This window comes from Triticum dicoccoides, chromosome 4A, assembly GCF_002162155.2.
Source record: "Triticum dicoccoides isolate Atlit2015 ecotype Zavitan chromosome 4A, WEW_v2.0, whole genome shotgun sequence".
Classification (NCBI taxonomy): Eukaryota; Viridiplantae; Streptophyta; class Magnoliopsida; order Poales; family Poaceae; genus Triticum; species Triticum dicoccoides.
The window spans coordinates 439,480,815-439,497,862 of record NC_041386.1 but is presented as its reverse complement, the minus strand read 5'-3'; the positions used below and the strand labels follow the sequence as shown (position 1 = coordinate 439,497,862).

Genomic DNA, 17,048 nt, shown 5'->3' with positions numbered 1-17,048 from the left:
CTACCGAGACTTGATCTTGACGATGATAGCCGGGAAGTCTGTGTATGTGCCCCTAAGGACCATCACCCTCGAGCTATAGTTGTCGTCGTTGAAACCTTGCATAGATCTAAAACACCTGACACCAACTCTCACCGCATGATGAGAAACCCTAATCCCATCACCCCAAAAAGACGGCAGGAATCTATGTCAGAGCTCCGCCGACTATGTCCAGACTGACAAACTTGGGGAGGATCAAAGCCTGAAAAACAAACTCAAAGAAAAAGCACCGCCATCAGCCCCGGTGCCGCACCTGCGAGGACTAGAAAACCCTAACCTAAACTACTAAACGGAGCGGAGGCATCGAAATTCTCTTCCCCATCACCATCGCCGAAGCGGCAAGCAGAGAGGGACGAATCCACAGGCTCGCCGGCGAAGCCTGAAGGGGAGAGTTTGGCCTAGCCGCCTAGGGTTTGGGAAAGAAACAAGAGGAACCCATTTCTCTCTCTTCGTCAACTACCATGCCACTTCAGTAAAATACCTACGAAACCAATGCTAAGAAACCTGCATTGGGAGAACCCTAAGCATCTACGCATGAGGAAGATTAGTTGCCAAGCCTAATAAGGGCATGTACAATGCATAGCCTCAAGGTGATGCCTCGCATGTCATATAGGATCGGATATGGCGTAAAGTAGGTTCGGATAGAAAAGCGGGATCCTTTTCATGAGGCGGGTGCTTGAAGAGAAAATGTGTGGTCCGATGATAAAGGCTGAAAAGGTTGAAGTGAAAAGTAGAGATGCATGTGTACTAGTCTTTATTTTTTATTTCTTAATGAGGCCCATTAATGATAGCTTGCATTGGAGAGAAAAATTTAATGTAGGTGCCTCAAATTATTTTTTGTTATGGGACATATGTATCCATATGCCACCATTGTACATGCCCTAATACACTTGCACTTAGCCTAGGGAGATTAGTTGTTAAGTCTTCTTGCCACTTTGCATTGGTTGCTATAAACCTTCGTAGCACCTATTTTATTCAAGCTCACCAATCAGTTACTACGTCTCAAGCCTACATGTTTTCCTATATCAGCAATATTGGCTTAAACCTCTAATCCAGGAAAATCAACGCGCTGATGTTTCTCCAATCAGTTCCGTCTCAAGCGCACCAACAGGCTCGCCGTCAGCGAGTGCTGAACCGCCTGTCCCACTCGAGCTGCACCTCATGGATCGCGACGAGGTCTCCAGCTGCAAGCTCTCGCTGATCCCCTCCGCGACCTCCGTCATCGTTGGCCGGTCCCGCCCCGTGTGCTGAGTGCATTGGAGTGCCAGCTCCGCTACCTTCCACACGGAGTTGATGTCGCAGTCCCCTCTTATCCTCGGGTCGATCACGCTGTCAATGTCACCTTCAGACAGCCCGTGGCGCGCCCAAATAGTGATATTATTCCTCTCTGTGTCGCTAATGGTGATGATCGCTCGCTGGCCTGTGATGAGCACCAGGAGGACCACGCCGAAGCTGTACACATCACTCTTCTCGCTGAGATGAGAGGTGGCGTAGTACCTGTTCAGGGTCAACTCACATCAGACTTCTCAGAACTCAGTTTATTCTACAAGAAATGTGAAAAAACTAGGGTCAAAACATGCATACTCCGGGTCCAGGTATCCGAGGGTACCAGCAGGTCGGGTGGTCATGTGTGTTACCATTTCACTGCTGAAAGCCCTTGTCAGCCCAAAATCTGATAACTTGGCCTGGAGATTTGTGGTAAGAAGGATGTTCCCGGTCTTAACATCTCTGTGGATCAATGGCGGGCTGCAAGATTTGTGTAGGTACTCCAGTCCTATAAGAATTGCATAGATAATTTAAGTTAGAGTGCATAGATGATCTATCACAACTCAAAATCAAAGAGAAAACGTTTGGATACACATATGGACAACATCCAACATTTGCAAAATTTATTTATACTTGCTGCGTACCGTGAGCAGAGTCCAATGCAATTTTAAGGCGCTGCAGCCAATTAAGAGATTCTTGACCTGTGGGCAAGATAAATAGAAAATACATACATAAATAAAGAATTAATAAATAAGAGAAATTAGTAGACCTGGTAACCTGATGAAGTATTATATCACATGTAAGTATGTAACCCTTTCGCTCAGTCTGAGCTTTTCAGCGAACTAAGTTACCACCGGATGTTTGAGCTCCTGTCAAGTGACAACAGGATCGAGGCTATGGCAGAGCTGTACGGTTGGTCCTTAGGATCACTTTGTGGTGGCTCAGCGGATGTCGGGCAGGTTGGAGGTGGTCCCATTGCAGTCTGACTTCCACGGTCCGTGCAGGTGTTCCGTTGTGTTTCAATGCCGAACGACCTTAAGAAGTCAGTGTGGAATGTGTCGGGGCTAAATGATCGGGCCTGTCGCATGGGTGTTAGGAGCCTTGTCGCTACGACTGGCAAATCTATTGTGTCTCAAGGAGACTAAGTTGTCGGATGTGTCCTCTGTATTGGTTATGGAAGCCTTATGCATGGATTTTGATGATTATTTCTGCTTGCCGGCTCTCGAAACAGGGGTATTGGTCAGTGGCGGAGGTAAGTAGGAATTTCGCGCGGGGGAGGGGAGACAAGAAATTTTATACTACCGCAACAAGCTAGAATTTATAGCTTTCAAACAAATTTATGTTGATTTTGCCCATCTTAGTTGCAAAATAACGTATACAGTACATACTGAATAGAACAAATCTGTAGTGCAGAAGAAAATCCTCAAAAAAAAAAATTAGATTGAGCTTATGTGGTTCTCAAACCTAGAGAGCAGTGGCCCTGGTGTCAAGGTCTTGGAGGCCGGGGCGGCGGCCCTGGTGGTGGTAGCACGGTGCTCTTGGGCAGAGCCCGGGCTTGGTGTTGCCCGGTGGCTATGGCCGTGTGGGCGGCGTGGTAGCCGGGGTGTGACGTTCAGTGGCGGTGAATACTGGCCGGGGTGAAAACCTGTTCTATCTTCGGACGGACCGGCGGCGGCGAAGCTCGTTCCCTTCTTGAAGTCGTCGACGCGGCTCTCATTGCCCATCGTGTTGCTCCAGGGGAAACTCTGATCCTTGGGTCGGGTGGTGGCGGCGCTTCGGTGTCGTAACCTTCCTGAAGGCACCGCCTTGGAGGCCCACGGTTCGTCGTATGTAGTTGCATCTCTTTGCGGTGGCGTAGTCACGGTTGAGGCCCCCGGTTGCTCATGTAGTGCTAGGGGAGGTGTTGCTGCCCTCACCGCCTATGTGTCCTGCCTTGGGTATGTGCATGTGTTCTGGTGGCGTGCGTTTGTACCGGGTTGTTGATGATCTTTGCTTTATATACAAAGCGGGGCGAAAGCCTTTTTCGGTAAACCTAGAGAGCAGTGTACGGTCTAGAACAAATTAATGATGTAGACAGGATTATTAGATTACCACTTACCAAGAATCAATGAGTGAGGGGAAAAGATCTAAGCTGCTCCGGTGACCGATTTGACCTTCACTATCTTCGCCACTTGCCTCGCCGGCACATGGGGTCGCCGCTGCGTGGTGTGTGAGACCAGAAGTTGCCGAAATGGGAGGCCAGGAGACCAGAAGTTGCCGAAATGGGAGGCCAGGAGACCTAGTTGCTTTGACGGTGGTAATGCGTGTGTGCACATGTTCACTTGTTCGACAACTGTGCCATGGATCTGGTCTTCCCCCTCATGGGGGACCATTGGTGGTTGACCTGCGTCTATGGACCGCAGGAGGACGCGCCCAAGATCGCTTTCCTCGACGAGATGGGAGATGTGCGAGTGGCACGGCCGGGCCCTTGGGTGGTTTGCGGTGATTTCAATATAAGATCTATCGTGATAAGGACAAGAGTAATGACAACCTCCACTGCCGCATATGATGGGGTGATTCTGTTCATTCCTCAATCATGGTATGCTTAAGGAGATGTACCTCCACGGTCGGCGTTACACGTGATCTAACAAGCATGGTGCTCCCACTTTGGTCAATCTTGTTTTGCACCGTCGACTGGGAGGAGTTTCACCACTGTTGTTCACTCCTCTACCTCTCCACAATCATCTCCGACCACTACCCCCTCCTCCTAGATTGCACGCCACACACCCCGTGTCGTCGGCGATTCTAGTTCTAGAGGTTCTCAGTCAAGCGGGGCAGCTTTGGGGAGAAGGTCATGGAAGGTTGGGCGCTCGTGGCCGATGAGGCTGACCCTTCCAGAGGCTCGTCGCTCAGCTCAAGAGCACAACTCATCGCTTGATGAGTTCGAGCAACAGGCAGGTGGGACGAGTCAAGCTCCATCCCATGCTGGCTCGTGAGCTCATTTTTCGGTTTGATGTGTCTATGGAGTCGAGGTAGCTCTCGGAGCTCGGGCGTCAGCTAGGGATGTAAGTGGCAAATAAATGGCGTCCGCAATCCCGTTTAGTCAATTTTTGCTAGCTTGATAGTTCATTTTCCTCAAACAAACAAAAAACTTTTTTAAACTATCATATCATAAGTGGACTTTAAACGGGACTAAACGGGACCCGGTTGACATCCCTAGCGTCAGCTGTGTGCTAAGCTTAAGCATGCATACCAAGGGCTCGCTTCGATGGAGTGCGCCATGGCTCGACAACGCTCGAAGATTTCCTGATTGGGCGAGGGCGACGCCAAACAACAGGAAGCAGAAGAAGGTAGCCCATAACCTAACAGTTCATGGCATGATGGTTTCCAGCAATGCGGCCCTGGCCGAGGCTTCCTTTCAGCACTTAAACTCGCTTCTTGGTACGTTCGAGCAACGTGAGTTCTCGCTTAACCTGGACTTATAGGCTCACACTCGGAGGACATGGCCGACCTAGATGCGCCCATTACGAAGGACCCTTTATGGAGGAAGTCTGGGAGGTGGTGCGTCAGTTGCCACGTGGGAAGGTACATGGACCAGATGAATTCATGCGGAGTTCATCTAGTCTTGCTGGGGAATTGTGAAGGCCGATGTCCTGGCCGCCTTCGCCAAGCTGCACTCTCTTTGTGGGCGAGGATTCCAGGGTTTGGATCAGGCCTTGTAATCCGGTTACCCAAGAGATCGGATGCCTCTCCTTGAAGGATTACCACCCCATCAGCCTCATTCACATCTTCGCCAAGTTGGTGGCCAAAGTCTCGGCTGTTAGGTTCTCGTGGAGATTGGGGGTGTTGGTAGAGGAGAACCAATGCGTGTTCATTTCGAGGCGCTGCATACATGATAATTCCATGTTGGCTGAACAGATGGTGAGATACCTACATCGGTTGGGAGAGCCAAACACCATGGTTAAGCTTGAATGGGTCATGCGTTCGATTCAGTGTCGTGGCCGCTACTCTTTGAGGTCCTATGCGGGGTTGGCTTTGGCCTGTGTTTCCGCAAGTGGATTGCCATTATGCTATCCTCTAGTAGGACGAGGGTGATGGTCAACGGAGAGACGGGCCCGCCGGTTTGGCACCACAAGGGTCTGATTGACTCAATAGGTTGATGGCCAAGGCCAAGGAAGTTGGATTGCTTCGTCGCTTAGCACCCGTCGACCTGACAACTACAACATGCATCTTTTTGTACATTGACGAGTCGTTATCTTCCGTCATCCGGATCGATAGGAACTGCTTGTCATTCATAGCTCGCTCGTGCTTTTTGGGCACACTTCTAGGTTGCACACCAATTCTGCAAAGTGCTCGGTGTCTCCCATTGGTTGTTCTTACTGTTGAAGTGTATATGTGGATTGCCAAGCCCTTTCCATTAGTTAAGACTTCTGATTATGTTGGTTAGTGCATGCAGTTTAACATGGTATCAGAGCTAAGGTCTTCAGTTCAAGTCCTGGCTTTCGCAATTTATCTAAAAATTGTTGTTGCCCCCTTTTGTGTTTGTTAAGCTTCATGCAGTCAACACGTGGATAGACTCAAAGGTATGGCTCCAGAAGTCTACACATGGACACAAAGGGGGGCAGCGACAATTTTTAGATAAATTGCGAAAGCCAGGACTTGAACTCAAGACCTTAGCTCCAATACAATGTTAAGCTTCATGCACTAGCCAACGCAACCAAAAGTCCAAACTGTGCTAAAGGGTCATACATTATACTCCAACACTCCTCCTCATGTCTATGCTCCTTTGGAGTTATGATGTGGGTAGCGGGCCGGGGAAGGCCGCAATTCTTTATTGCGTTTACTGGGTTTTGAACCCTGAACCTTTTGGTTGCAAGTTGTATGCACCTAAACAGTTCACCCATCAGCGGGGGAAGACCTTAGCCCCGATACCATGTTAAGCTTCATGCACTAGCCAACGCAACCAAAAGTCTTAACTGATGAAAAGGGCTAGATAATCCACATATACACTTCAACACCCCCTCATGTGTGACGCGAAAAGTCAACACGTGGATAGACTCAGAGGTATGGCTCAAGAGGTTTATACGTGGACACAAAGGGGGGGGGGACAACATTTATTGGATAAATTGCGTAAGGCAAGACTTGAACTCAAGACCTTGGGCTATGATACCATGTTAAGCTTCATGCACTGGGCAACACAACCAAAAGTATGAACTGATGGAAAGGGCTAGGCAATCCACATATACACTTCAACACTGCCCACGTATAGGCCTCTTGAGCTATATCTTTGAGTCTATCCACGTGTTAACTTCCCGCGTCACACGCGAGATGGGGGGTTGAAGTGTATATGTGGATTGCCTAGCCCTTTCCATCGGTTCGGACTTTCGGCTGCGTTGGCTAGAGCATGAAGCTTAACACTCACGAGGAGGTCCTAGAGGTGGCATCGGTTGTGGAGTGCCAGCTTGCTACCTTCCCAATCAAGTACCTTAGGATCCCCCTCGCTCTGCGAAAGTTGTCGGGTGTGGCGGTCCAGCCCTTGGTCGGCGAGATCGCGAATCGCCTTCCCACGTGGAGGGTATCCATGATGGCAAAAGGGGTCATCTAACCTTGGTCAAGTTGGTCTTGGCTACCATGCCCCTTCATCAAATGATGGTCCTAGGCTTGAACAAGACGACCAAAAAGCAGGTTGACAAAATCCTTAGGGGTTTCCTTTGGGTGGGTAGGGCAACTACGAAGGGCAGTCACTGCCACATCAACTTGTTCAAGTTGTGCAGACCACTCTGCCTGAGGGGCTTATGTGTTTCAGACCTTGGCTGGACTACGATCAGCCTACGGATCCTTGGTTCTGGAGGATGCACACCGACCCCTTCCGCCCTTGGAGGGGCCTCGATATGCAATTCTCCCGCGAGGAGCATGGGGTGTTCTACGCATCCACAAAGATGGTGGTTCGCAGTGGAACTTCTACCTTATTCTTCGAGGACCGTTGGCTCGACGGCCACGCCAACTCAGGGATTGTGCCTGAACTCATTAAGTTTGTCTCTGGCCGCACCACGGAGTGGCGGACCGTTAATGAGGCTATCGCTGGCTGCTGATGGATCACGGACATTAGGGAGCCTTTAGCCCTCTGGCCCTTTGGTGGTACATCCAGGTCTGGAGGATGGTGAGCCGGGTGCAGCTTTCCACCTCTTCGGATGTCCTGCAGTGACGTTGGACCCATGATTACCAGTACACGTCCAAGAGCTGCTATGACAGCATGTTTTAGGGGGTCGTCGGTTCGAGCCCTTGGAAGTTAAACTAGGAGTCTTGGGCTCCCCTGAGGATCAAATTCTTCATCTGGCTCGCCCCTCAGGATCGTTGTTGGACTACTAAACGCCTAGCGGGCCAAGGCCTTTAGCACACACCATGTTGTGTGTTATGTGATAAATCGGAGGAGACGATGGCTCATCACCTCACTGCCTGCTCCTTCTCGTGCTTAGTGTGGCACGAGGCCCTTTCCTGGCTGCGTTTGACGGCGAGCCATCCAGATGCAGAGGACGACTTCGCGGACTGGTGGCTTCGGACGTGTCGCTCCGTTCCGACCTCTGCTTGGAAGGGCATGGCCTCGGCCATCATGCTAGTGGCCTGGTGTATCAACGTGATCATCTTCGACAATGCTCAACTTAGCATGCCTTCCTTCCTTGACTCGATCAAGTCGGAAGCCCGACAATGGGTGGCAGCTGGCGTGAAAGGTCTTGCGGCTTTGCTGCCAGTTGAGGTGGTGCCTAGCGGCTAGGGGTGTCATGCTTTAATCTTGGGTGTCCCATTTCAGCTTGTACATACTCTTATTCTATCAATGCATCAACCCATGTGCAAGAAGTACGGTTTGCTAAAAAAATGTGCAAGAAGTATGGGAAGGCAAGCAGGAACACATGATCGATGGTTGAGTGTATGGGCATGAAGTGAATGGTAAAAAAGATGACGTGGCTGCATGAGTAGAGGAAAAATTGATGTGGCATCGGGCATGTATAGGGTGTTTGATTGTATGCTTGTTGATATGGCATGTGTGCATGACTTAAATGCATTGCTTAGTGGGATGTTGAGGTGGACACTTTGCATGTTGAGAGAATCAGGACCAACTTCTTAAGAATGTAAGATGCATAGAACACAAAGCTTTTGCATTTCTCAAATAAGAAAATATTGGTGTAACCAACCAAGTTCAGTTGATGTTATTTAAGAAATCATGCATTTCATATTATATGCTGAAGAAACATTTTGGAAAATGATTTGTTTGGTGGTCAAAGAGTCCTGCATGAGAATGGGGTCCATTCCATCTTCCATGTCTGGTCACACAAGGAAACATAAGTAGAACTTGCTTCCTTCTTAAGAGTTTGGAAAATGTTTGCGGGAGCATAAGTGTTAGCGGCTAGGGTTCTGCCCGGTCTTGGCCGGAGACAGTAGGGAAAGGAGGGGGAAGGGCGAGGGCTTGAGCGCGGCGGCCGGCGGCGAGGCGCCGTCCTGGCGCGGTGCGGCGGCGGCGAGAGAAGGAGGCGGCTAGGGTTTAGGGTTTCCGGCTCCTCTGGGAGTCGGGCAATAGAAATAGTCTTATTGCTTAATTCCCAAAATAGTCTTATAGTTCGTATATATAACCATAATCTGAAAATAAAACTAAGATAACTTGCGGGCCTAAGCCTGCCTGTTGGGCCTCCTGCGGCCATAGACCTGGCCGGTCATAACATCTCTCCCCGCCTGCGCAAACAGCTCGTCCTCGAGCTGAAAGTCGGGGTAGTGCTGGCGGAACTCCTCGCGCTGCTCCCAAGTAGCGTCCTCCTCTGGTAGTCCAGTCCACCGGATCAACACCTACCAGGAGCCTCAGCGCAACTAAGCCTTCAGCGCCTTCTCTGGCTCAGGAAGGAGATGCCCGTCCGTGATCGGTGGAAGGGCCGGCGGCGCCGCGGGTGGCTCGCCGCGGAATGGCTTGAGCAGCCCGACATGGAAGACATCATGGATCCGCGCGCCTGTCGGAAGCTGCAGACGGTAAGCCACTTTCCCAATGCGTTCCAGGATCGCAAAGGGACCGGCATAGCGAGGACCGAGCTTCTTCCTCGCGCGTGGGTCCAAGGACTGCGTAGAGCGGTGAAGTAGACGCAGCCATACCCAATCACCCACCGCGTACTCCGCCTCGCGATGGTGGCCATCATAGTAACGTTTGGCCAACTGCTGGGCCTGCAGGAGTCGTTGTTGGACCTCCGCGAGCATCTCATCACGGCTCCTCAGAAGAGCCCCGGCTACCTTGGTCCGTGCCGAGGCCGGATCAACCGGAAGGATCGGCGGGGGTGGCCGGCCATACACCACCTCAAAGGGCGTAGCACGGAGGGCGGAGTGATAAGAGGTGTTGTAGCAGTACTCTGCCCACGAAAGCAGTCCACCCATGCGCGAGGGCGATCACCTGTAACACAACGCAAATACATGGCAATCACCTTGTTAACGATCTCAGACTGGCCGTCCGTCTGAGGGTGGAAGGCGGTGCTTAGGTGTAGCTTCACGCCCGCCAGCCGGAAAAGGTCACGCCACACGTGTCCCGTGAACACGGGGTCCCGATCACTGACGATCGAAGAAGGGAACCCGTGGAGACGGACAATGCCATCGAAGAAGGCCCGTGCGACAAATGCCGCTGAATATGGATGGCCAAGCGCGATGAAATGAGCATACTTGGAGAAGCGGTCGACCACCGTGAGAATGACGGACTTGCCGCCCACCTTGGGAAGGCCCTCGATGAAGTCCATGGAGATGTCCGCCCAAACCTGAGATGGGACCTCCAAGGGCTGAAGCATGCCAGCCGGCCGTAGAGTCTCCGTCTTGTTGCGCTGGCACGTCACACACGACCGAACCCAATCACGGACCAGGGCCCGATCCCCAGGAATGTAGAAGTCGGCACGGAGACGATGGAGCGTCTTCTGCACTCCCTCATGGCCCGCCGAGTGAGCGAGGCGCAGCACCTACTGGCGAAGATCGTCGTGCGCCGGAACAAAGACCCGGCGCCCATGGAGAAGCAGGCCATCGGCGAGGCGCCACGGCTCCTCCAGTTCTCCCGCCGCTAGCTGCTGCTGCAGGAGGAGGGAGTCGGCCGCGGCAGCGGTCGCCCGGCGGATGTCGGCGTAGAGGGCGAAGGAGGGCCCGGTGATGATGCAGAAGGCCGCCCCCTCCGCCGCACCGTCGTCCACATCGGCGTCACGCCGAGACAGGGCGTCGGCGACGGTGTTATGGCGACCCGGCCGGTACTCGACGGTGAAGTCAAAGCCAAAGAGTTTACTGATCCATTGGTGCTGGGGCACCGTCAAGAGCCTCTGATCCAGCATGAACTTGAGGCTGTAATGGTCCGTGCGGATCCGGAAAGAGCGACCCCAAAGATAGGGCCGCCAATGGCGTACTGCCTGCACCAACCCAATGAGCTCACGCTCATACGCCGCCAACTTGAGATGGCGTGCGGCAAAGGGGTGGCTGAAGAAAGCGAGGGGTCCCTCGCCCTGGTGTAGGACCGCACCGAACCCCGCACCGGAAGCGTCGCAGTCGACGGTGAAGGGAGGGTCGAAATCCGGCATCTGCAGTACGGGTCCCGTCGTGAGGGCCCCCTTGAGGGCCTGGAATGCTCTGATACCAAGGTGTTAGCGGCTAGGGTTCTGCCCGGTCTTGGCCGGAGACAGTAGGGAAAGGAGGGGGAAGGGCGAGGGCTTGAGCGCGGCGGCCGGCGGCGAGGCGCCGTCCTGGCACGGTGCGGCGGCGGCGAGAGAAGGAGGCGGCTAGGGTTTAGGGTTTCCGGCTCCTCTGGGAGCCGGGCAATAGAAATAGTCTTATTGCTTAATTCCCAAAATAGTCTTACAGCTCGTATATATAACCATAATCTGAAAATAAAACTAAGATAACTTGCGGGCCTAAGCCTGCCTGTTGGGCCTCCTGCGGCCATAGACCTGGCCGGTCATAACAATAAGACTCAACCATAATTGAAATTTTTTTTCTTTTGGAAAGAGACCAAGCATTGCCGCACATTGTACAACCAGCTCTCTTTTTGGGTCATGAATACCCCTGAGCCTGTATCATCTGTTTAATATCAAATGTGATGACCTCGGAGCATCTGAAAGTTCTTTTTTTCCGACGAAAAACTACAAGGTATGCCTATTAGCTGAAATTTACTCGAGCAGAACATGCTTAACAATTACGTCAAACTTAATTTTACACTACGCAACATGATATACGTGGGCAAATTTACAAACCTCTGAGACGGTCCTCTAAGTTTCCTTCATCCATGTACTCGTAGACAAGGCTTAAATGTTTCTTGTCCTTGCAATAGCCAATCAAGGAGACCAAGTTCTTGTGGTGAACCCTGGCCAGATGCTGAGCCTGCAATATGGATATGATAATTGATGAGCCTGCAATATGTATACGATACGTGCAACATAGCCACTAATTTGTTAAGCTGAGCAAATAATGTAGATATACCTCGGCCAAAAACTCTGTATTCCCTTGTGAAGATGTTTCTGACCGCATCTTCACAGCAACCAAAGCACCATTCTCCAAACAACCAACATAGACAAGGCCAAACCCGCCCCTTCCAATTACACTATTGAAGTTATTTGTGATGTGCTTAAGTTCCTTGTAAGTGAATCTCCGGTTCTCAAATGTATTAGTTGAATGAGCCAGATCTGGGGCAGCATAAACATGAATCGTATTATAGCACAGATCCAGGATGAAGGACAATCAAGCAACTGAATTTCCTTAACAATGCTACTGTTTATGAAGTACTGTCAATTGCATTACCTGGCCTCTTCTTCCTTCTGTCCCAAATGACAAACAAAAATACAGCCAGAACTAGTAGTGATACTGCAACAATTACTGAAATAACAATCTGAAGTAGTTTTGTCTTGTTCCTCCTCTTTTTCTGAATCGGATTGCATGTATTATTTCCACAAAGGCCTGGGTTATTGTCGACCCTGCAAAACAGAATACTGATAGGTGAAAGATTGTACCGTAACTGGAAGTGAATTAAATTAGAAACACAATCACTGTAATTTGTTTTGGGGGAGAAACACAAACACTGTCTTGAATACTGTTGGCTAAACTACTAAATTGCCTCTTTCGTCAAAATAGTACTTCCACTTTTATTTGACAACAGCAGCAAAACATCGCATATTGAACTTATTGTAAGTATCATTCAGATAATTTGATGAACAAAGAATGTTCCAATTCAGTAATTCAAAGAGATGATGTACAAAAATATACTCGAAACATGTGCAAACCTTAAAGTCAAAAGCCCACGCTGAGTTTTTTCTAGCAGACTCCAAGGAATTGATCCACTGAGGTTGTTGCTCGACAAGTCCCTGCAAGAGGCGAAGAAACTAAAGATTGAAACGGTTCTGTGCTATAAAGTTTGCAAAAAATATGTCGGATTGGCAGCAGGAATACAGGAACACATACAGAAATTGAAGTGCTGGCACTTGACCAAGAAAAACAGGTATTGATCCAGACAGACTGTTGTGAGATAGATCCCTGGGAATGCAGATCAATATTATATACTTATATAAAAGTGAAGTATGGCAGCCCATGTTTTAGCAGTAAAACTTTCGATGCAAGATATGATAATTGAAACTCAAGAACAAAAATGACTGAACTAGAGATTTACCATGCTTTATGTTCTATACTATGTTTAAAATGGCCAGACTGACGTAGTTTGATTAGAAATTCAGACGGAAAGCAATACTTTTACAAGTCTGTAGCTTCTAGGGACGGTAAGGTGATTTTATTTAGCGAAATTTACTGGAAGGCACAGAGCATTGAGTGATCAATGGTCATACATGTTCTACTCTGCAAGCACTCGTAATTCACGGACTAGCTACAAACACATGCGCTCTTTCTTATCTGGGGAAGTCTGATATGGCAATTTTTTGAACATACAAGTGTTGGAGCAGTGTTAGCTGACCAAAAGAAGCATCAATTTCACCAACCAATCCACTGGATGACATGTTTCTGCAAGGGAAAGGAAACAATCATCTTCCATAGAAGTGTAACTTTTCATCTGCAGTTTCTGGTGTACAAGAAAGGAAGAAAATGACAGACAAATATAGAACGATTATGTTGATTCAGAAATCAGAACTCACAAGGCTGTTATTCTTGGAGGACTGTTGGTAGTATAACTACAGTTCAAGCCATTCCATGCAAAAGATATAGGGGCACATGGATCACCCACCCAATTTTTTTTCAGAGAACTTCTCCTGGATGGTCATCATAGCGTTGGCTGAAGATGCCAAATATAAGAGGCAATGCACAATTTAGTCAGACTTAACAAGATAAACAAACAGTCATGCATTCTGAAAACAAATTCAGCAGAACAGTGGTCGTGTGATGTGTTAAACATGACCAGTTATCATTAAGGTACATATTTATAAGATCTCACTTTTGTGAATTTAACATCATCTGAATTTTTTAAGCATCACTTGATTTGAATCCTAGTAGCAAGAACAAAAGGAGCTTAATTGTGCAACTCCTATCACAAGGTCACAGCCAACCAACCCCATGCTTTATGCCACTTAATGCAAAGATGTGCAATTTCTTTTTGCACGTTCTCAAAAGAACAAATGTAAGAAAGTTAGTTTGCATTTTTCTACGGATCTTGTAAGCATTATCATCAAATCAAAACTAACCCTGCCCAAATAACCTATTTGTCACAGACACATGGCCATTAATGGCATTGACAAATCCTGTAAACATTAATGCTATAAAAAGTACACAGGCATGGATTTGCACGAGACAAACTGAAGAAAGAATGAAAATTGGCGAATTCCAAAAGCTAATGCTAGAAGTATAAATCAAAGATCAAATACAAACATTAGTAAATTACACTAGAATAGCATGCACTAAAATTAAGTACCACGTTAACTTTTTGCCCATCTGACCAAGTTAGACTTGGTAGCACAAATGAATGGTGTATTAAAAATAATCAGAGCTATAGCATATACCATCTAAAGAGTTAGATTCATTCACTGGCCGCACCATGTATATCTCCATCGCGCTGATCAAAGGCTGAAGCGCCAAGTTTGATGTTGCCACAAGGGAGACGCTATGCTCGTTTGAGCCTTGCACAATCCCTGAGAGAACAGTAGGCAGCAAGAATTTTGGGCTGAATGCAGAAGCTAATGGGTTGTTATCCACAGAGACATCAAATTGCCTTAACTCTTGGACTGCTTCCAACTCGGCAAAGTAGAGTACAAGAAAGAACTTGGGGTCAACACCAACATTCATGGAAGAATCTGAACTCCACGATAAGTCCATCCTTGAGTCATTCACTGGAGTGGATGCACTACGCATCACTGCAGATGGTGCATCATAGTTGTCGTTTGTGGAGTTTTTTATTTCCCCATTGGATTTGTTGGGTACGTCTGTCCAGCCGTCTACGTTTTCATACCTCTGCCACATACGGTCGTAGGGGTCATCTGGGAACCTTGAATTGAATAGAACATTGAGCAGGATTACCTCTAGATAATGCAATAACGAAGGAAACATTAAATAATGCTTGGTCAGCTTACCTAATGTGTTGATAGTTTGTCCCAAAGTGATAGCGGTTGGGCCCAAAACCAACTGTATCACGGAAAAAGCTGAGCAAAACCAGAGACTGTGTCACATTGGCCTCCAGATAAAGATCTGATGTCAGTGACCTCAAGTCAAGCCCTGAGATGAAAGGAGTTCCCGATCCTTTATTCACCAAGCAAATTTGTAGGAAGTCGGCAGGGCACACGGCAATTATCTCAAACACATATGCTGTACTGGAACTGACAATGGTCACTGTTGTCCAGTAATTGACCCCAAAATAGAGATCAAAGGTAGGATTTTTGTTTAGTTTATCATAGTCACCATAGCCAAATGCAGCCCTGACAAGGTACTTGCCACCCAGTGTAAAGAACCGCAGCGTGTAGCAGTTACGCTCTCCACTGGGAAAGAAGCAAAGGTTAAGGTATCGGTCTGCAAGGTCAGTCTGCAGATTACTTTTATCAACAGGGTGGATCAGTCCTGCATCAATGTAACCCTCATCGCTTGCATATGATATGCCTGTCCTGCTATCTGTGTAGGTCTGGTTTGCAGTATATCCACAGTCGATGCTTATGAAACCTGCCAAATGGACAAGAACAAAATATGAAAATGAAATAATGTTAGGATCTGAATGCAGCTGTGCTGCATATCCTTAGACCAGACATGCCTGAAACAGTGATTTAACATGGTTTTTTATATGGAAAACATAGTTTTGATCTTTTCTTTTATAACTATTTCAATGGACTTGTTTGTCTTCTTGGAGATGAAGAAATCAAATCAGTGACAAATGTAGTAGCAAAACTTGTATTTCAATAAACACCCCTGCTACTCGAACTGAAGAGCAGCAACAGGGTTGGAGACAAAGGCTTGGAACAAACCAAGAGAACACACTGCTCCCATAAAATTGCCATTAGCAAAAGCTCAATTTGTTTGTAAAGGCTGTATTTGCAATTTTGTATACGCCTGAAATTGACTCCATATGCAGTCTGCTCAATGTCAATGAGCGTCACATTTTCTTTATACCAGAAATCATTCGATGATATGTTCCTCACATCCGAGTGCCAGATCGCTAATCTGTAGCAATCAAACGAAAAGACGCATACTATCCTCACATATATACCATTGCATCCATCGCAAGCCCTAAACTGGCAGCCTGGCACCCGCAACTTTAGAGCCTTTATTGAAGGAAAGGGCGGGGGCCGGGGTGCGGACCGTGGCGAGGAAGCATGCCTCCTGGCGCGCGGCGGAGGCGAGTATCTGCGAGCTCACCGGAGACCGGGAGGCCCGGGCGGTTTGCGGCAGCAGCGTCGTCATGGCAGCAGATTAATAATGAGTAGAGTGATGGGCTGATGGCAACTATCGAGGTACGGTCACCGAACAAGCGTCTCCGCCGGCGCGGAAGGGGGCGACGCACCGTTGGGCATCCTTCACCGGCGTAATGGGCGGTGGGGAATCGCGGAGCGAACAACTTCGTCCCCCTTTTTTCTGAACAACTGCTAGTTCGTCTTTGGGAGTGGCGAGGGAGTGATTTTTCATAATAAAATAAAGCTAGTATAAAGCCGCACTTTGCTGCCAGTATTAATTAGTTTATTTCAAAAATTTACATACCATAAAATTTGTATAGTTTTAAAGGACAGAGTTACAATGTTTAAATATCACTGAAACACATAAACAAATTTAAATATTAAATTTCAGTATGTAGTTTCCTAGCACAATTAATGTAATCTCGATGGTAGAATTTTTTGAAGAGTTATATATTTAATTTTAATGCATTAATATGATAATTATTGTTGCTTTTTGTTCTTTTACAACAGCTTTTCATGAAAAAAAAAGTATTTTCACAATGTTACATCTTTTCTTATCAAGTGGTGTGCCTCTTCAATGAAGGACTTATAGGCCCACCTGAATTTAATGGACTTGATTGATTCTCAATGTAATCCTACAAGAGTTTTCGTTATGACGTGGATGTTGCATTCGGAGTCAATTTTAAAATAAAGATAAATTAGTCATTTTCTAAAATATTTAGCAAAACATAACCCTTCTCTAAAATTAGACTGGGAGCTTCACATTAACAAAGCTATGTACCGATCAGCACTACAACAACCAATAACTTATAAAGATAAAATATTTCTTTTAAGAATATAGAGTTCTAGACAGTTGATATAAGGTACCCAAAAGCTCATGGGCCAAAGGCATCAACAACGAGCTAAGAA

At 47.9% G+C, this 17,048-nt stretch overlaps 1 protein-coding gene across 1 annotated transcript; it reads right to left on the bottom strand.

The window, feature by feature from the left end:
• Positions 1 to 846: 846 nt before the first annotated feature.
• Positions 847 to 16,322, bottom strand: LOC119286062 (probable LRR receptor-like serine/threonine-protein kinase At4g29180). Its single transcript, XM_037565398.1, is given in 14 exon segments — positions 847 to 1,533; positions 1,621 to 1,810; positions 1,947 to 2,003; positions 11,529 to 11,655; positions 11,755 to 11,957; positions 12,229 to 12,286; positions 12,552 to 12,650; positions 12,726 to 12,801; positions 13,207 to 13,278; positions 13,829 to 13,944; positions 13,947 to 13,966; positions 14,268 to 14,749; positions 14,835 to 15,414; positions 16,048 to 16,322. Coding segments are annotated over 14 exon segments (2,532 nt in total). The 5' UTR covers positions 16,064 to 16,322; the 3' UTR covers positions 847 to 1,097.
• Positions 16,323 to 17,048: the final 726 nt, after the last annotated feature.